This window comes from Canis lupus, chromosome 1, assembly GCF_048164855.1.
Source record: "Canis lupus baileyi chromosome 1, mCanLup2.hap1, whole genome shotgun sequence".
Taxonomy (NCBI): Eukaryota; Metazoa; Chordata; class Mammalia; order Carnivora; family Canidae; genus Canis; species Canis lupus.
This window is the reverse complement of record NC_132838.1, coordinates 104,503,616-104,524,626: the sequence shown is the minus strand read 5'-3', so window position 1 is coordinate 104,524,626 and position 21,011 is coordinate 104,503,616. Positions and strand designations below refer to the sequence as shown.

Below are 21,011 nucleotides of genomic sequence, written 5' to 3'. Positions count from 1 at the left end.
CTCTCTCTGTGTCTCTCATGAGTAAATAAGTAAAATCTTTAAAAATAAAAAATAAAAATAAATGTGGTGGTTTCTGCACATCGCTCAGTAAATCCACCTAAGATCCTCACAAATGATAAACGGGAAAATATGAATACAGCGGAGGAATCTGGCAGAGGGCACCAAGCCCAGTAAAAGACGGTAACATCAGCTGTAAGGAAAGACATTGCTATCAGCGCCTAATGATGTGGGAAACAAAGGCAGAAGAAAGATTATTAAACTTCCTCACTACCTACAGCCCACTGATAAGTCCTTGAAACAGGCAGAGTGACATTCCTCTAAGGATTCAACTGCCTGGACGTGGATACTTCACCAAGGGCAAAAGGTTACCCCCAGGATCCTGTAAGTGTACTATAACATACAAAAACTGCTTCAGAAACTTCCTTTAAGATACCCGTTGGCGATCATCCCCCAAGCACATGATCCATGGTTATATATTTCAAGGGTCTCACAGCTGAGGTTTTATTAGACAGTAATAAATGAGCTTTTCCTAACAATATCTAGCCCCTCAAGGTCATAAAAACCTCGCTTCCAAAATTCCTTAAAGACTTACACTTTCCCTAATGTTCTTCCAACTTGAAAGTATGTAGTAGGCCATTCCTTACGGCTCCAGCGCAGCTCTTTCTGCCCACAGGTCCTGACCCCGTGCTTTAATACAACCTACAACCACCTTTTCGCACCAAAAGACATCTCAAGAATTCTTTCTTGGCTCGCAGCTTCGAATCCAAACAGGGTATCAGAATATAAATCGAATTTTAAGAATATAGCTGATTTATAGAAACTCTGATGACACAGGTTCCAGGTCCTGTAACATCTAATATCTTTTGAATAGAGTATCTTGTTCCCATTGTAAAGGGTCTAGTCCTTTCTTTCCAGAACATTCAGAGTTATTCTGGGCCTCATGGTCCTCCTGTGTATCTATCTGTGCGTTCTTCATCCTGGCCTGCCGAGAGCTGATAAAGCAACCAGATGGGGCCTGAACGGGAAATGGTCTCCTGCACTGAGAACCCAGGCCCCGGCCCCGGCCCCATCAGCAATAGGAATCTTAAATCAACACCTTCCTCCAGAACTGTCACAAAGGGAATCTTTTTAATACCCGCAGGGCTTTAATTCACAGTGACAGCACTGGGGCACCGGTGGCTCTGCCGGTCAAGCGTCTCCCCTCAGCCAGGGTCCTGAGCTCGCGCCCTGGGAAGGACCGGCCTCAGGCTCCGCGCTCTCCCCCTCCCCCCAAATAAAGCAAATCTTTAAGAACAAACAGGCCGGGCCGAGTGGGCCGGGGCCGGGGCCAGGAGAGCTCGGGAGAAGCGGGGCCGAGAGCGGGGGGTGACGCGGGGCTTGGGAGGGCGCGCCGGGAGCGCCGGGAGCGCCGGGAGCGCCGGGGTGGGCGGCTGTGGAGCCGAGGCGCGGCGGCCGACCTCTCCCGGCTCCAGCGCCGTCTTTCGTCCCCGCCTAGGCGGTGTCCCGCCGTCCCCAGCCTCGGAACGGCCCAGAGCCCGGGCCACCGGCCTCCCCCCGCCCCGCGGCGCCAGCGGCCGCGGGCAGCAGCCGCCGCGCTGGCGGGCGAGTACCTGGTGGCCACGCCGGGGGGCAGCACGGTCCGGCGGCGCGTCCTGCAGGCGCATCCCCTCCGCGTGGACGTCAGGCCCGAGCAGCGCCGGACCATCCTGGAGGCCCTCGAGGAGGTGGCGCCGCGCTGACGCGGCCACCAGGGCTTCCGGCCGCGCGCCCCCGCGCCGCGGACCTCAGAGCGGGCGGACCTCAGAGCGGGCGCCGCGGGAGGGGCGCGCTCGCGGGCGGGGTGGGGGGGCGGGTGCGCTGCGCGCTCGGCGGCTCCCGGGCCCCGGCGCCCCGCTCTGCCCAGCCCTGGCCAGGTCGGGGCCCGCTAGGAATTGGGGGGTGGGGCCCCGGGCGGGATGCGCGCGCCCCCTCGGAGCCGGAGCCCCAGCCCTGCCCGCGCCGCGCCCGACGAGCGTGAGCACCGGGAGCGGGCAGCCGCCGACCGCCGCGTCAGGAGCCTCGGGCCGGCCGGACCCCGGACCGAGGCCCAGCGGCCTGCGGCCTTCAACGCCGGCAGGCAGGGCCCGCGGGGCGGAGGCGTCGGCCGTCCCGTGCTCACAGGCCCGCGGCCGCCCGGAGACCCGGACTACGGAGGACGGCCTCCCGCGGAGGGCGGGGCGCGGCGCGGCGGGGCGGGGCGGGGCGGGGCGGGGCGGGCGGCGGGGCTCGGGGGCCGGCCCTGCCTGCAGGACGCGGGGGCGGAGCGGGCCCGAGCTCCCGAGCTCCCGAGCTCCCGAGCTCCCGAGCTCCCGAGCTCCCGAGCTCCCGAGCTCCCGAGCTCCCGAGCTCCCGAGCTCCCGAGCTCCCGGGCCCGGGCGCCCGCGGCCCCTCCCGCCCGCCTGGACGCCCAGTTTGTAAAAGCGACGAGCACTTCTCTGCTTTGCTCCGCAGACCTCCGTCTACACCCCGCAGCCCAAGTCAGGCCCTGCTGCTCTCTCGTCCCCGCCTGTCCCCTTTGTACACGGTGGACCTGCCACCCATTCTCAGCCTTTGTCTTCCCCGCTGCAGTGCCGGGCCCCATGGGGTCCGGAAGGGGTCCCGCGATCTCCCAGGCAGACCCCAGTGGGACGTGTAGGTTCGTTCTCCTGTGGAGAACAGGTGGCCCCGACGTCAGGCCTTTGCTGCTCTTTGTATTTTATTTTGAAACTCCATTTAATGCTTTTATATGAAAGGGGAGGGGCGGGGGAGAGCTCTTAGTCCCCCTTATGTGCAAATGCCTTATTTATTATCCATGTGTCAGAGATAAGCTGTGAGGCTGGGAGGAAGGACCTAAAGGAGGAAGGAGTGAGGACAGAGGCTGGGGGGCGGGGGGGGGGGGGCAGACATCATCCCACACTAATGTGTGACTCTCCAGGCATTTCTTCTAGTTTCTGGGCCCCAGTGTCTGCTCTTCACATGGCCAGACCGGTTCCTTTGGCCTTACAGCCTGAGAGTGTAGAGGTGAGTGGGTGAGCCTGGAGACAGAGGGGCCCTGGCACCTGGGGCCAGGGCTGCCTCTGTGGGTGGAAAAGCAGGCAGCAAGGAGGTAGGCCTCCCTCATCCCAGCACCCCCAGCCCAGAGCCTCAGGCCCAGTCCTCTTGACTTCCTGATTGGGAACTGGATTTTATTGCATTTTTATAGAATTCAAGATTGTCAGAGTTGGAAAGACCTTGGAGATGATCAACCAGTACCTGCCCACTTAACCCCTTCCACAGATAGATGTGATCACACACAGCCAGGTAGGAACAGTATGGAACTAGAATAAAAATCTCAGCTCCTGGGATCCCTGGGTGGCTGAGCGGTTTAGCACCTGCCTTTGGCCCAGGGCGTGATCCTGGAGTCCCCGGAGTCCCAGGATCGAGTCCCACAGCAGGTTCCCTGTGTGGAGCCTGCTTCTCCCTCTGCCTGGGTCTGTGTGTGTGTGTGTGTGTGTGTCTCATGAATAAATAAAATCTTTTTTTTTTAAAAAAACATAAGCTCTAGAACAGCAAGAGTTATTAATAAAAAAAAAATCTCAGTTCCCAATTCAGTATTCTTTGTACTCTACCACTCTGTCTCCCAATCTCTGGTCAATTATTTAAATTTCTTAAAAAAAAATAAAATAATAAAATAAAATAAAATAAAATTTCTTTTCCCGTTGGGTATTCCAAAGGATGGTACGCACTAGGTGCTACAGGCCATTACAGCACCATCGTGACCTGGGGATGGCAAAGCCCTGCACGCCTCCTTGGAATCAGTGTTGTACAGGGCAGCTTGGCCCACCATAGGCTTCAGCTCCAGGGTTTGGGCAGCAGACTTCTCCATCAGAACTCTACAAGTAAAAAAAAAAAAAAAAAAAAAGAACTCTACAAGTAGGGCAGCCCGGGTGGCTCAGTGGTTTCGTGCCGCCTTCCGCCCAGGGTGTGGTCCTGGAGACCTGGAATCGAGTCCCACATCGGGCTCCCTGCATGGAGGCTGCTTCTCCCTCTGCCTGTGTCTCTGCCTCTCTCTCTCTCTCTCTCTCTCTCTCTGTGTGTGTGTGTCTGTGTCTCTCATGAATAAATAAATAAAATCTTTAAAAATTAAAAAATTAAAAAAAAAAAAGAAGAACTCTACAAGTAAAGCTGACGGCCACCCGTCCCACAGCCTCTCCAGTAGGGCAGGGGCTCCGGCTTGTGTTTTGTGGTGGGCACTACCAAGGATTCAGGAAAAACCACATGAGCTGTCAGATGACTGAGGTGAATTCCCAGTGTTTGAACCTCCAGGGTTTTTGAGTCAGCATTAGAAGCTTGACAACGGGAATTAAGGACGGTACCAGGCCAGGCACTGCCATTCTTTAAAGATCCAGAATGAGTATTTTCCCACTTTTGCTACTCTGCTATTCAAAATTAGGAGGCAAACTGGGGCAACCTATTACGGTCACCCAAGCCCGCTGCCAAAGTTCAGTTAAGCCAGGACAGAGAGCCAGTTAGGAATGGCCTTTCCTGCCCTTTCACGAAGATGGCGCCGAAGGCGAAGAAGGAAGCCCCTGCTCCTCCCAAAGCCAAAGCCAAAGCAAAGGCTTGAAAGCTAAGAAAGCGGTGCTGAAAGGCGTGCACAGTCACAAAAAAAAGAAGATCCGTCACCTACATTCCGACGACCCAAGACCCTGCTTCTCCGAAGGCAGCCCAAATATCCTCGAAAGAGCGCCCCCAGGAGAAACCAGCTTGATCACTATGCCATCATCAAGTTCCCCTTAACTACTGAGTCAGCCGTGAAGAAAATAGAAGACAACATCACACTTGTGTTCATTGTGGATGTCAAGGCCAATAAGCACCAGATCAAACAGGCTGTGAAGAAGCTCTATGACATTGATGTGGCCAAGGTCAACACCTTGATCAGGCCTGATGGAGAGAAGAAAGCATATGTTCGACTGGCTCCTGACTATGATGCTTTGGATGTTGCCAACAAAATTGGGATCATCTAAACTGAGTCCAGCCGGCTATAAATCTAAATATAAATTTTTTCACCATAAAAAAAAAAAAAAAAAGGAATGGCTTTTCCTCTTGACAGAAAGGAACAGAGGACTTAGAAAGACAGGAATGAATGTCTTTTTTTTGTTTGTTTACTATTTTTTTTTAATTTTTATTTATTTATGATAGTCACAGAGAGAGAGAGAGAGAGGCAGAGACACAGGCAGAGGGAGAAGCAGGCTCCATGCACCGGGAGCCCGACGTGGGATTCGATCCCGGGTCTCCAGGATCGCGCCCTGGGCCAAAGGCAGGCGCCAAACCGCTGCGCCACCCAGGGATCCCAGGAATGAATGTCTTTATTGAGTCAGCCCCAAGTACTCCACAGGGTTCTCAAAGTGTGGCCATCGAGCCAGTAGCATCAAATTAGGAACCTACTAGAAATGCAAACCCTTGGGCCCCATCTCCATGAATCAGAAACTGGGGCAGCAGCCAGCAGTCCTTTTTGATAAACCCCCCAATGATCACGAAGCTGAAGATCTGAACACTAGTGGTCTCAGGGCCACAGTAGTGATTCCTGCTTTTGTTTGTTTTAGATTTTATTTGTTTATTCATGAGAGACACACAGAGAGGCAGAGACCTAGGTGGAGGGAGAAGCAGGCTTCTCACAGGGAGCCTCATGTGGGACTCTCTCCGGGACTCCAGGATCATGCCCTGAGCCAAAGGCAGATGCTCAACTGCTGAGCAAAACTGCTGAGCCACCCAGGCATCTCAAACTAAGTAGCCACTTTCCTCTCCCCTGCAAACCTTCCCTCCAAACTTCTCAGCCCTTTGTTTCAGGAACCCAGTGCCACCCTGACACAATTCCAGTCAAAACCAGCTACATCCTGTATTTGCCACAAAAGCCCAGCCCCTTCCTCTGGGTGGGCTTGCAGTTTTGAAGACCCTGACCTGCTGCAGCCTCCTCCTCTGGCAAAGCAATAAAGCTACTATTTTTCTTTCCCTCAAACTGTGTCTTTACACTATATTTTTTGAGTCTGAAGCACAGAGGTCAGCTTTCGACAACAAGATGAATGTGTAGGAGAGGAAAGCTTTTTGCCTTTTCTCAATTCTCTGGCTTGTCTAATAATTAAGCTGTCATAAGACAGATTCACAAGAGAAAAAATCGTTTTGGGAACTTCAAAGATATGTGGCTCAAAGACAGGTGGTTGATGCTAACAAACCACTGTGACTTAGAGAAGTGCATAGGGATTTAGAATTTCAAAAAGGAAGTTATCCACAGGAGAAAGGAAAGAGCGCATGTTGTCAAACAACTGTGCCATGCCAGGAGGTAGGCAACTCTTTATGATATAAAAAGTTAAAAAAAAATAAAATAAAAAATAAAAAGTTAACCTCTGGTATCCTCTCTCTTCTCATCTATTTTATTCTTGGTATGTATATCAGCTTCAGCAAAGGAAAGCCTTCTGTTTGCAGCAACAGAATAAAAGCAGAGGACATTTTGTTAAGTTAAATAAGTCACACATAGAAAAAAATATATTGCATGAAATCACATATATGCAGAATCTTAAAAACGGCAAAGTATAAAAGATAAGCATTTTGGTTGCCAAGGGCTGAGGATGGGGGGGATTGTTGAGATGTTGATCAAATGGTAAGAAGGTTCACTTATGCAAGATGTATGACCACTGAATGTTTAACGCACAGCATGGTGACTACAGGTAATAGTGTGTTATACACTTGAAATTTGCTAGGAGAGAGCATCTTTTATTTTTTTTTAATGATTTTATTTATTCATTCATTACAGACACACAGAGACAGAGGCAGAGACACAGGCAGAGGGAGAAGCAGACTCCCTCAGGGAGCCTGATGTGGGACTTGATCCCAGGACCCGGGATCATGACCTGAGCCAAAGGCATACGCTCAACCACTAAGCCACGCAGGTACCCATAGAAGAAAGCGTCTTAAGTGTTCTCACTGATGTGGAGAACAAAGGCAATAGAAAACATTTGCTTACAACTTACAACTCATTGACAGTTTACCTGAGACAGGCAGAGTGAGCTCCCCCAAAGAACATTGCTTCGATGTTAATACTTTGCTAATGGCAGAAGTCAACCTTAGCTTGGTATTAGCCCAACCTCCCATAAGTCTCCTTTAAACATATAAAAGTCACTTTAGAAACTTCCTGTATCTCTACTCCCCACCCCCAAGACACATGTTAGAAATCATCCCCCAAGCATATGGCCCACTGAAACATACATCTATAGGGTCTTACTAGACGGTAATGTATGAACTTTTACTAACCTCAGCTAGCCCCTCAAGGTCCTGGAAATTTGCTCCCTAATTCCTTAGAGACTTCCACTGTCCCTAATGCCCTCCCAACTTGAAAAGCTACATAATCAGTATCTCCTCACAATTGCAGTGCACCTCTTCCTGCTCATGAGTCCCATCCTTGTGCTTTAATAAAACCACCTTTTTGCATCAAAGACATCTCAAGGGGATCCCTGGGTGGCTCAGCGGTTTAGCGCCTGCCTTTGGCCCAGGGTGTGATCCTGGGGACCTGGGATCAAGTCCTGCATCGGGCTCCCTGCATGGAACCTGCTTCTCCCTCTGCCTGTGTCTCTGCCTCTGTGTGTGTGTGTCTCTCTCTCATGAATCAATAAATAAAATCTTAAAAAAAAAGATGTCTCGAGAATTTTTCTTGGCCATTGGCTTCAAACCCCAGCATTTCTACATCATCATCACATTTTAACCATTTTGTAGGATGTGACAAGATCTGTTTCTTTTTTCAAAGCCAAATATTATTCCAGCAATTTGGAGACACTCTTTGAGAACCCCAACATTTCCACATCATCAACACACACACACAATCCCTAACTACGGCAGGTGAAGGAAGGTGTTTATTATGTTGACTGTGGTAATTATTTTGTAATTAGGACCCAAGGGTCCAGGAGCACCTGGCTCCAATGGTCCCAAACCTAGTTCTGCCACTCATGGCTGATAAAATCCATAAACAAGAGAGAGGACTTGGGGTGCCTCAATTTTGACCTCAGACTTTCCAGCTGGACTCCTTCCTGCTTGTCTCTTGGCTCAGGGGGAAGAGCTGAGGGCTAAGCGTCTCTTGAGGGGAACTGAAACTACCCCTCAAGCAACTAGGACTGCCCTGAACCAGAAAGACCCCATCCCTGATAGACTCCTAGACGATGACAGATTTAACCTTGGCTGCCTGCCTGCAGGAATGCCCTCACTTTTGCCCCACATTTTCCTTATATGAACCTGGAAGTATTTCCAGAACTCTGGAGGCAGGCTTTGAGACATTGGTTGGCTGTCTTTCTGGTGTTGACCTCTCTGAAGTAACTTCCTTTCTTGTCTCACCACCACGAGTCTCTCTGCCTTCGGATTTTGTCAGTGGGAGTGGCCAAACCTGGTCTGTTTGGGACTCCAGGAGCCACAGGCTTTTGCACCCTTCCCCGTGCGCTGGTTAACGGAGAGATGAATGGTAGCAAAACAAGAAAGGAATTGACCTTCGGGAGGCCACCACAGAGAAAGCAACAGATGAACATTTCAAAGACTGTCTCCAAATTGCTGCAATAATACTCAGTTTTGAAAAAAGAAACAGATCTTGTCACATTCTACAACATGGTTAAAATGTGATGATGACATAGAAATGTTGGGGTTCAGAGACAATGGCCAAGAAAAATTATTGAGACACCTTCGGTGCAAAAAGGTGGTTCTATTAAAGTACAGGGACAAGTCTCATGGGCAGAAGGAGTTGCACTGGGGTTGTGACAAGGCGACTGAATATGCTTTCAAGTCGGGATGGGGTTTGGGACAACACCAGCCTCCAAGGTTTTATGGAAACAAGGCCTCCAGGACCTTCAGAAGACTAACTATTGTTAGGAAAAGGTCATTTATTACTATTTATTAAGACTCAGTCATGAGGGGCACCTGGTGGCTCAGTGGTTGAGTGTCTGCCTTCGGCTCAGGTCATGATCTCGGGGTCCTGCGATAGAGCCCCACATTGTGCTCCCTGCTCGAGGGGAGCCTACTTATCCCTCTGCCTGCTGCTCCTCCTGCTTGTGCTCTGCCCATCCCCACTCTCTCTGTCAAATAAACAAATAGTTTTTAAAAAGAAATATTAAAAATAAATCAAGAAGCCCTCTGTTAGATGTCTAGACTGAACAATATCCTAGTTATGAGGAATCACTGGCAAGTAAGAGAAGACTTGTCTCAGGAGATAAGGGCATCCCAAGTGCATCATCCAACCCAATCGTAAGGAGTGTGGGGTCATCCATTATTTCCACAGTCTATAGTTAACATCATGGAGTCAGGGGTGCTCTGGATTTTTCTTTTAAGATTTTATTTGTTTATTTGAGAGAGTGAGTGAGTGAGAAAGCATAAGGAGGGAGAGGAGAAGAGGAAGAGTGAGAAGCAGGATCCCCACTGAGCAGGGAGCTTGACATGGGGCTCAAATCCAGGACCCTGGGATCGTGACCTGAGCCAAAGACAGACACTTAACTGACTGAATCACCCAGGCACCCCTGTGCTCTGGCTTTTAAGGAGCAATTTTGTCATCCCAGCTACACAGAACTGGTCAAGTTGATACTTGGGTTATACAATTATTGGGGAATCAATCCCATTTTCCAGCTGTTCAAAATCATATACCTATGAGATCTGTCATTATTCCCATAGAATAGCAAGCATGAAGATTGTCTATACATGAGCTCTTGCGTTGATTTCCCTGAAATTTACCTCAAGTTGTCTAGCTTAGGCAAACAGCAAACATTCAAAGACAATCAAAACTAGAGTTTAACATCTACAAAGGTGGGTTATTGAAAGAATTTTTCTCTCTGAAATCACCCTTATTTCCAGAAACGTACAAATGAAGACTAATTGGTTTTTCAATAAGTTCAATTTTAACAAACTTCACTTAATTATTTACATAAGTCCAGCAAGAATAGTGATCAGTCATATAGATCTTTTAAAATCTGGTTTGCTGGAACTTTTTTTTTTTTTTTTTTTTAAGATTTTACTTATTTATTCATGAGAGACACAGAAGGAGAGAGGCAGAGACTTAGGCAAAGAGAGAAGCAGGCTTCCTGCCAGGAGCCTGATGTGGGACTCCATCCCAGAACTCCAAGATCTTGCCCTGAGCCCAAGGCAGTCATTCAACCGCTGAGCCACCCAGGCGTCCCTGGTGGAACTTCCTATAAGGAATTTATTTATTTTTTTTTAAATTTTTTTATTTATTTATGATAGTCACAGAGAGAGAGAGGCACAGAGACACAGGCAGAGGGAGAAGCAGGCTCCATGCACCGGGAGCCCGATGTGGGATTCGATCCCGGGTCTCCAGGATCGCGCCCTGGGCCAAAGGCAGGCGCCAAACTGCTGCGCCACCCAGGGATCCCCCTATAAGGAATTTATTTATTTTTTTTTATTTTTTATTTTTTTTCCTATAAGGAATTTAGATTGAACTTTTAGTAGCGTCTCTAGGCCAGAAACCAAGCCAAGTACTTGCCATCAGACATGACTGCAATACCTGTAGATTGAGGTGCATTCCTCTTTACAAGGTTCCCAAAGTATCCTGAGGTTCTTGCACCTGCCTCTCCTGGTAAGGCTTGCTGCTGAGAACTCTGTAAGCAAGGTATTAGGCCAACATGTCCAAGGGGCTCCATTGGTTACATGTGTCATAATGTCAGTCTTAATACCTGAAAGCTCTTTGGTCATATCTGAGTCTATGCATGTCTCTTCTCAAATATGATATTCCTTGGTAAAATAACCAATGTTTTCAATGGTATCCTGTTACAAGAAGAACAGATTCTTTTCCTTTTCCTTTCTTTCTTCTCTTTCTTTCTTTCTTTCTTTCTTTCTTTCTTTCTTTCTTTCTTTCTCTTTCTTCTTTTTTTAGAGAGAGAGAGAGTGTGAGTATGGAGGGGTAGAGGGAGAACAAAAGGGAGAATCCCAAGCAGACTCCATGCCTAGCACAGAGTCCAGTGCAGGGCTTGATCTCACCACCCTGAGATCATGACCTGAGTTGAAACCAAGAGTCATATGCTTAACCAACTGAGCCACCAAGAACAGATTCTTATTGAACTTATGCAAACGACTATGGTTGCCATGACAGAACATTCACTAAGGCTTTTTGAATTTCTGAGGGTTCCAGTACAGAGAAAAGCTAAATGCTTCAATTTGTTCACAAATGAATACTTTATCACATTTCTGAAAGGCATAGCTATCTTAAAAGAAAGTTTTCTTTCTTTTTTTTTTAAGAAAGTTTTCTTAATCTGAAAGAGCAAACATTAGAGTATCAGCAACATTTCAAGCAAGAGTCATAAAACCTATAATCATTTTTCCCAATTCATTTAGTCCCATGTTACTAATTCTTCAGTTTGAATGCAGTTTTAGTTCTGGAAATTTGTGCCCATTTCAGTTTTATGATCTTAAAGATATCAAATACCTATATTTGTATGAAAAGTCCTTTTAGTGAATCTCCTTGAAGATTAAACTCACTTTACATGAGAATAAGTGCTATCATAAATGACAAAAACTCAGAAATGGACATAGTTAGGTATCTGATAAGAGGTCATTATGATGCATTTGACAAGGAAATTTGGTTATTTCTTAATTTTTTTTTAAGATTTTATTTACTCATTCAAATGAATGAGTAAATAAATGAACTCAAATGAGTAAATAAATAAATAAATGCCCAAATCTGGTTATTTCTGTGACATATAACACTTCAATACTCGGAATATCGAGTGATGACCTTATACCAGAATGTAATATACCAAATAAACAAGTCTAATTAGTCAAAGAAATTTCACATATGATCTAATTTCACATATGATCTTGGGGAAGGGGGCAGCCCCGGTGGCTCAGTGGTTTAGCGCCGCCTGCAGCCCAGGGCCTGATCCTGGAGACCCAGGATCGAGTCCCACATCTGGCTCCTGGCATGGAGCCTGCTTCTCCCTCTGCCTGTCTCTGCCTCTGTGTGTGTGTGTGTGTGTGTGTGTGTGTGTCTCATGAGTAAATAAATAAAATCTTTTTAAAAATTAAAAAAAAAAAAATCTTGGGGAAGTTTGTTATTACCTTAGAAAATTTTAAAGCACATGCCTAACTAGGATTATAGATCATCAAAGACCTGATAAAAGCAAAATATAGAAACTGATTTTTCTGGGCAAAGAAAAGAGAAAATAACTTCGTTTACATCTTCTTATCAAGAACAGATCAACAATTCATCAAACTTGTATTCTTTTAATATAATGAATGTGTTTTTATTTCTCTCCTAATTTTTAAAATGGAACATTCTATAATTCAGTCACAGCCTTGGGACACCTGGGTGGCTCAGCAGTTGAGCATCTGCCTTTAGCTCAGGGCATGATCCCGGGTCCTAGGATCAAGTCCTGCATGGGGCTCCCTGTCAGGAGTCTGCTTCTCCCTCTGCCTATGTCTCTGCCTCTCTCTCTCTGTCTTTCATGAGTAAATAAATAAAATCTTAAAAAAAAAATTCAGTCACTGCCTTTACTTCCAGGTGACTTCTTCATTGGATCTTAATTTCCTTTTAAACAACAAATTTTTGTTCTGGAAGGCAGTTAGTTTTTCATCATTCTGTCTAGATAACATCCAAGGACAAATCCCACAGGCACAAGTATAGGTACCCAGTGGTCACAAACAATCTGAATTAAGTTCATCATGAATGAGTTTAGTCATTGATTAATGTTTTAGTCTATCATCTACAGCTGGAATTCTCAAACTTGACTGCACATCAAAAGCATCTGGGGAACCTTTATCAAAATAGGGACTCGGAAAAAAAAAAAGAAAAAAAAATAGGGACTCGGGGCAGCCCGGGTGGCTCAGTGGTTTAGCACCGCCTTCAGCCCAGGGTGTGATCCTGGAGACGAGGCGGTGGGGGGGTCGAGTCTCGTGTTGGGCTCCCTGCATGGAGCCTGCTTCTCCCTCTGCCTGTGTCTCTGCCTCTCTCTCTGTGTCTCTCAGGAATAAACAAATAAAATCTTCTAAAAAATAGAAATAAATAAAATCCATTCATTTCAACCTTAGTCCATCATGACCACCCATAAAATTCCTTTCCAAATATTTCCCTTCACAAACCTTCAGCAATTTTCTTTTGCATTCACATTTTGTCCGAAGCCATTTCTCTCCAAGCAGCCAGTCTCACTTAGGACAAAATTACCTTGTATTCCCATTCCTTATGTCCTTCTTACACATACAGAGTTGCTTCCCTTATTTTCAACAGTCTTAATTCCACTTAGTGAATTGTAACTATTAGAAACCTTAATCTCCAGTGGAAACTAAGTAGTATTCAACCATGAACTATTACACCAGAATTTGTTGGATGGCAAATTTATGAATACATTTAAGCACAAAACCTGATTTCCACCCAGATATCCTTAGTTTCTCAGCAATAAGAAGTCAAAAGCAGATAAACCTCCTTCAGTAATCAATACTTTAGTATTTTGTCTTTTTGGAAAAGACCTAGATGTCCAACGAATTTAATCCAATCTATCATCCAAGCAAAACCTCCAAGTTTCAGGTTACCAAAGACTTTGAAAGGTATCTTAACAATTACCCATGAAAACTGAGTCAGACAAAATTAACCATCTTTTTAAGTCACATTTTTGCTAACAAACTGCAACAGAAATAACATAAGCCTATTTGACCTTCAGTAATCCCTGGTAGAATAAAAATTTTATATTTAATGCTGATAATTCTAAAGACATGTCTCTCTTTTTTAAAAGCTTTTATTTATTTATTCATGAGAGACACAGAGAGAGAGGCAGAGACATAGGCAGAGGGAGAAGCAGGCTCCTTGCAAGGAACCTGATGCAGGACTTGATTCCAGGACCCCAGGATCACAACCAGAGCCGAAGGCAGACACTCAACTGCTGAACCACCAGGCATCCCTAAAGACATGTCTTTTAATTAAACCGACAAACAAATTAGATTTATTTATGTTTAAAGATTGTATTTATTTATTCATGAGATACACAGAGAGAGGGAGAGAGAGGCAGAGACACAGGCAGAGGGAGAAGCTGGCTCCATTCAGGGAGCCTGATGTGGGACTCGACCCCAGGACTCCAAGATCACGCCCTGGGCCAAAGGCAGGCGCCAAACCACTGAGCCACCCAGGGATCCCCAACAAATTAGATTTAAATATCAAAATTAAGTTCCACCTGGGTCCACTGTAAAAGTTGATCAATTTGCTTCCCATTGTCACTTTTTACCTGGAGCACCAGTTAGGAAATCTGATGTGGGTGGTGTAAGTCCAGGGAAGAAGTGCTCTTCACTCCTTGGCCTCAAAGAGAGGAGGAGGAGCCAATGTGCTGGAGGCATAGAGGATGGTATAACAGCTACTTATGCAGGTCAGCCCCAAAGTGGGGCAGAAACAGGAGGAGAGGAAGGGGAGGCACAAGAGGTGGGGTGTCACCAGAAGGCAGAGAAAGAGGGTTCCTGGTTCTAAACCTTGTCAGCTCTGACAGATGAGTAGATGCCATGTTTTTTTCCCACCAAAGTAGAAATATGTAGTCCATCTCAGACCAGAGAAGACAGGGAACTTCCGCAAAACAGAGTTTGGGCAGCTACTTGGAAATATTCCTTAAAGTCCTTGTCGCGGGGCAGCCCTGGTGGTGCAGCGGTTTACGCTGCCGCCTGCAGCCCAGGGTGTGATCCTGGAGACCTGGGATCGAGTCCCACATCAGGCTCCCTGCATGGGGCCTGCTTCTCCCTCTGCCTGTGTCTCTGCCTCTCTCTCTCTCTCTGTGTGTCTCTCATGAATAAATAAATAAATAAATAATAAAGTCCTTGTCTCAAGGTAGACTAACTACAGTTGAATCCAATAATAGTATTAACCTGGGAAATGAGGGAGAAGCCTCCAACTGTATTAGAAGGAGGAACTGTGAGAGAGTCAGTGTCCTCTTTATTGTGGATGGCCTGTGTCTCCTCCAGCAACGTGGGTTCTACCAGGAGGCTGCCTAGATGATTATTATCCAATATGTCTGGATGGAGTTTACTGGTCTGGTGAAGTGAAGTGACCAAACATGTTCTACAAGATGGCTTAGGTCCAGGTGGCTGATTTAAAGCCCTGAAGGCCTGGACTTATGGTCCTTATCCATTTACTCTCTTTCCTGTAGAAGAGATATAACTGACAGATACTACTGAGGCCATGGAGTTTTACAGGAGATCAGTCCTTTTTTAAATTTTGCAATCCAAATTATTCCTGGGTTAAAAGGTGTTCCAAGGGAGAGTCCTTGAGAACTGAAGAAGAGAGAAGGTCCAATATCAAAAATCCCCCCTAACTCCTCAGTGGCGTCCCACACAGGATACATCAGAGGTTCCCTGTGTCAAAACCAACCAGAGGGGATCCCTGGGTGGCGCAGTGGTTTGGCGCCTGCCTTTGGCCCAGGGCGCGATCCTGGAGACCCGGGATCGAGTCCCACGTCGGGCTCCTGGTGCATGGAGCCTGCTTCTCCCTCTGCCTATGTCTCTGCCTCTCTCTCTCTCTCTCTGTGTGACTATCATAAATAAATAAAAATTAAAAAAAAAAAAAAAACAACCAGAGGCATCCTCGAACAAAATGGCTATTTATCAGGGATGTTGGCATCACCTCCCCTATTTCCCCATTGCATCTTAGGCTACAGATAGGTGCCTGGTAGGAATTTTTATTGAAATCTGTTTAAATTTATTCATATACTTGAAAACAAGAAAAAGAACAGCAAAACAGATAGGTGCCTGGTTCACAGACTGAAATACCATGCCATGCCATGAAGGCTGTGTGGTTGCCTTGTCATGAAGGCTGTGCTGTGCCATGAAGAACCTGCCATTTCTTTTTTAAAGATTTTATTTATTTATTCATGAGAGACACACAGAGGGAGAGAGAAGCAGAGACTCAGGCAGAGGGAGAAGCAGGCTCATGCAGGGACCCCAACGTGGGACTTGATCCTAGGTTTCCAGGATCACACCCTGGGCTGAAGGCTGCGCTAAACCACTGAGCCACCTGGGCTGCCCGAATCTGCCATTTCTAATCCATGGTAAATACTAGGAAAGTTTTACAAGGGAGAATTACACAATTTTGTAGTTAAAGTAGTTAGTAGAGGACATTGTGAGAAAACAGTAAAGATAGAAATCCATCATGATCTAAGTGACCTTGCAACACATGAAGTCTTTACAGCCGACTTCTGGAGGAAATGGTCCTGGTTGGGTTTTAATTCAATCAGGTACTGGTCTTGGCTGGTTTTGAGTGGAGGTCTTACAGCCAAAAGTTGCTAGACCAAAGATGCAAAAAGGATCACATTTGATGAACGAGAAGGAAACCTAACGCAGGACTCTTAAGTTTGGCAGCTGTGCTAGTCACTTAGGTGGGCTCTTCCTGTGCCCAAGGAAGACAAGTTTGTATAAAGACAAGAATAAAGAGAAGACAAGTTTCTGGATCTTAATACCATTCTAGCCATCATACAAACTTCCCCCTAAAAGTCAGGGTTTCTCCTTCTCGTAAAGTAGCCACGGGCTAGAGGACTGCAGCCTGAGCAATCAACATGAAAGTGTTCCAATAAGACCGTACTCCTTGAAGGGCCCCTGAAATGAGAGTAAAGGAAGAGGAAAGTACTCATCAAGATTACAATGAGGCCCAGAATCCAGATGAGAGGGATGCCTGGGTGGCTCAGCAGTTGAGCGTCTGCCTTTGGCTCAGAGCATGATCCCCAGGTCCTGGGATTGAGTCTCACATTGGGCTCCTAGAAGGGAGCCTGCTTCTCCCTCTGCCTATGTCTCCACCTCTCTCTCTGTGCATCTTTCATGAATAAATACAAAAAATCTTAAAAACAAACAAACAAACAAACAAAGAATCCAGATGAGAAGACTGAATCCCTTCAAAGTTGCCAAATGATGTAGGAAATACTGGAGTTTGGAGCTGACAGCTGGGAAAGAATTATTGAGACATCTTCGATGCAACAAGGTGGTTTTATTAAAGCACAGGGACAGGAACCCTGGGGAGAAACAGCTGCACTGGGGTTGTGACAGGTGACCAATTATGTACTTACAAGTTGGGAGGGGCTTAGGGATAAAGTAAGTCTTTTTTTTTCTTTTTTTTTTTTCTTTGATAACGTAAGTCATTAAGGAATTTTGGAAACAAGTTTTCCAGAATCTTGAGGGAACTAGCTGGAGTTACAAAAATGTCGTTTATGGGGGTGGGGGTGACTGGGTGATGGGCACTGAGGGGGGCACTTGATGGGATGAGCACTGGGTGTTATTCTATATGTTGGCAAATTGAACACCAATAAAAAATAAATTTATAATAAAATAAAATAGAAGAAAAAATTGTTAAATTTACATAATAACACCTGGGGTGGGGAGCTGGGTACATTAATTGTATGGTTAAACTATTTGCCTCTCATAGTTTGATGGCTATATGTTGGCATACTGAACTTAAATAAAAACAAATGTAAAAAAAATGTCATTTATTACTGTCTAATAGAACCTTAGTAATGCAGAGCCTGGGTGGCTCAGTCAGATAAACATCCCACTCTTGATTTTAGCTCAGGTCATGATCTTAGGGTCGAGAGATCAAGCCCCACACTGGGCTCTATGCTGATTGTGGAGCCTGCTTGAGATTCTCTCCCTCTCTCTTTCCCCCTCACCCCTCTTCTCACTCTCACTCTCTCTAAAAATATAAATAAATAAAAAAATAAAGCTTGGTCATGAGAACTTTCAGATGTGTATCAGTGGCCATATTCTTGGAAGATGATTGCTAACATTGCTAACTGGGGGTTAAAGATAACGGAAGTTTCCAAAGGAATGTTTATATGTTAATGTAGACTTACAGGATCCTGGACATTGGGGATATTGTTAAGCTAAGATTGTCCTTTTGCTCTTAGCAAAGCATTAACATTGAGGCAGTTGAGCTCCCAGAAGAATGTCACTCTACCTGTTTCAAGGACTTCTTAATGGGCTGTAGACAGTAAAGAAATTTAATTTTTTTCTTTTGCCTTTATTTCCCACATCAGTGACATTATGCTAAGTGAAGTAAATGGGTCACAGAGACAGATACACTGCTTTCACTTCTGTGAGGAACCTAATATAGTAGAAGAGAAGGAAGTAGGGAAGGAAAGGAGAGAGTGAGGAAGGTAGGAATAAAAAAAGGAGGAAAATGTAGTTGCTGGGGCTTAGAATAGAGATACATATGGAAGTGGTTGTTTAACAGGTACTGAGGTACTTCTATTTTGCAAGATGAGAAATCCCAGAGGTTGATTTTACAACATAAATATACTTCACACTGCAGTTTAAAATGGTTAAAATGGTAAATGTTATGGCATATGTTTACACCACAATTAAGAGTAAACTATAAAACTTAAAATTAAAACAAAAACAAAAATAAAAAACCTAAATTCATATAATGTTATGAGTTTTATTTTTTAAGATTCTATTTATTTATTCATGAGAGATGGGGGGCAGGGGGTGCAGAGACACAGGCAGAGGGAGAATTAGGTTCCATACAGGGAGCCCGATGTGGGACTCGATCCGGTGACTCCAGAACCACGCCCTGGGTCGAAGGCAGGCGCTAAACCGCTGAGCCACCCAGAGATCCCCAATGTCATGAGTTTTAAAACATCACCTTTAATTCAAAGAGATATTTTTTTCACAAAGGGAATATATGTTCATCCTTTAAATTGTTTTTTTTTTTTTTTTTTTTTTTTTTTTATTTATGATAGTCACACAGAGATAGAGAGAGAGAGAGGCAGAGACATAGGTAGAAGGAGAAGCAGGCTCCATGCACCGGGAGCCCGACGTGGGACTCGATCCCGAGTCTCCAGGATCGCGCCCTGGGCCAAAGGCAGGCGCTAAACCGCTGCGCCACCCAGGGATCCCTATGTTCATCCTTTAAATAGACAATGACCTTAATTCTATTATAACAATTCACCAAGAACGGATAAAACAACCGCTGACCACTCACTAACCAAAAAAAGAAACAAACAAGGAAAGTCATGAACCAACGTATGAGTAATATTTATACAAACAAATACCCATGTAATTTTATTGGCAATTGACATATGGCTGATTATTACTTGAACCCTACACAGTCTTAAAATTACTAAGTTGAAAATTGTTATCCAAACAGAACAGAAAAAAAAAAAACAAAAACACAATTCGTTGAGGCTGTAGAAACTATCATACAAAAGGAAGCATTGTTATGGAATTATAAAACAAGAATAAGAGAAATTTTAACTCCCAAAACTTCTGAATAAATTATAGGTATTTTATCAAAAAAGGATTCTTGTATGTAACTGTAATTTTAAACTGGGACTGTTCCTCATGGAAAGCAAACATTTGAAGCACTAGCATGTGTTATATTGCTTAGAAAATTACCATCAATCATAAAATGTTCTAATAAAAATTTTATGAATAACCATATAAATGACATTAGAGAAAGTTGTTATTAATATTTCCACTTTTTCACAGGATACGAAGACTGTGATCCATGCTTTAGAAGCAACCACAAAAACATTTCTTACTAAAGAAACCCCATGAATGTTGTAAAGTAATCTCAGGATTACTAACACATAAGTATACATTTGGGTTAACATTAATTATACCACAATTCAGATACATTCTGTGGAAAGCAGATGAAAATCCTAATGATTACTTTTTGACTGAAGTAAATTTATGTTTGTGAAGAAAACAATTTAATACATACGGTTTTGTTCTTTTTTTAGATTTATTTATTCAATTGAGACAGAGAGATACAGAGAGAGAGAGCATGAGCAGGGGGAGACACAGAGAGAGAGGGAGAAGCAAGCTCCCTGCTGAGCCAGGAGCCATGGGGATGGCTCCGAGGACCCGATTCCAGGACCCTGAGATCATGACCTGAGCCAAAGGCTGATGCCCAAACATCTGAGCCACCCAGGTGCCCCAGACATATGGGTTTTGACTACCTAAATCACATCTTATAAAACACATGTACATCAAACATGGTATATGAGTACTTTAGAATCTAAAATCACAACCAAATTTCACAGAAACTAATCACAGAAGGATAACATCTGGGACATAGACATACAGCAACTTTACATAAACAAGCCAAAATTATAAAATGATAGTTGTGAAGAAATACGGTAACAATGTATGCTTTATTATATTTTGGACAATGTTCTAAGCTCCCCTATGACGTTAATATTTTAGCAATTATATGATGTAAAAAATATGATGTAAATAGATATTATTTTTACCATTTAGGAATTAGAGAACACAGAGTTGAAATTTCTAATGTTAGTTCATATGAAGAAAAAGGGAATTTTGAAGTGAAATACAAATGTTCTTATTTTATTTTTATTTTTATTTTTTAAGATTTCATTTATTTATTCACGAGAGACACAGAGAAAGAGAGAGAAGCAGAGACCCAGGCAGAGGGAGAAGCAGGCTCCATGCAGGGAGCCGGAAGGGGGACTTGATCAGGGGTCTCCAGGATCAGGCCCTGGACCGAAGATGGCGCTAAACTGCTGAGCCACCAGGGCTGCCATGATGTTCTTATTTTAGGGAGGTGCCTTGTACTCTGATGAACTTACTGAGTGGGATTTTGTAAGATGACGTTTGAGGCCTCCATGAGATTGGAAATCATAAAGTAGAAGATATGTGATATCTATCTCCAGTGTTTACAACTTTTCTGAACCTAATATTCTGACCACTCCCCTTGCATATTTCTGTCAAGAAGCAAAAATGGAATTTTAAAATTGGGTTCAAACAAATTCCTCAGAAATAGGCACAGATTTCGCCGGGTCCCCCAAAGCAATAGAAACACAGATATATCAATGCAGGCCCTCACAGGCAATGGAAAGTCCTTTATCCTCACTATGAATAGGTTGGAGGACCAGGGGAACAGAAAGAGAATCCTTAGAGGATATAGGAGCATGGGGAGTGTTAGATAGGATTGTCCCTTTGTCATAGCAAGGGAAATGAACTTAATATTCTAGAAAGTTATTTTCATTCAACAAAGTTTCCCAAAA

At 44.8% G+C, this 21,011-nt stretch overlaps 1 protein-coding gene, 1 long non-coding RNA gene and 1 pseudogene across 2 annotated transcripts in view; 1 reads left to right on the top strand and 2 right to left on the bottom strand.

Moving 5' to 3' along the window:
• The window catches only part of LOC140607896 (uncharacterized), a 130,854-nt gene that overhangs the window by 19,347 nt on the left and 90,496 nt on the right, over positions 1 to 21,011 (bottom strand). The window contains 3 exon segments of the mRNA XM_072782560.1: positions 1,611 to 1,783; positions 2,278 to 2,644; positions 3,764 to 3,890. Coding sequence (XP_072638661.1) covers positions 1,611 to 1,783; positions 2,278 to 2,644; positions 3,764 to 3,890 — 667 coding nt within the window.
• Positions 1,843 to 6,294, top strand: LOC140600406 (uncharacterized). The gene is made up of 5 exons (XR_012003679.1): positions 1,843 to 1,913; positions 2,491 to 2,674; positions 2,954 to 3,039; positions 3,221 to 3,318; positions 5,848 to 6,294. It is a non-coding gene; the product is annotated as an uncharacterized lncRNA (long non-coding RNA).
• Positions 12,523 to 12,695, bottom strand: LOC140600372 (NADH dehydrogenase [ubiquinone] 1 beta subcomplex subunit 1-like; annotated as a pseudogene).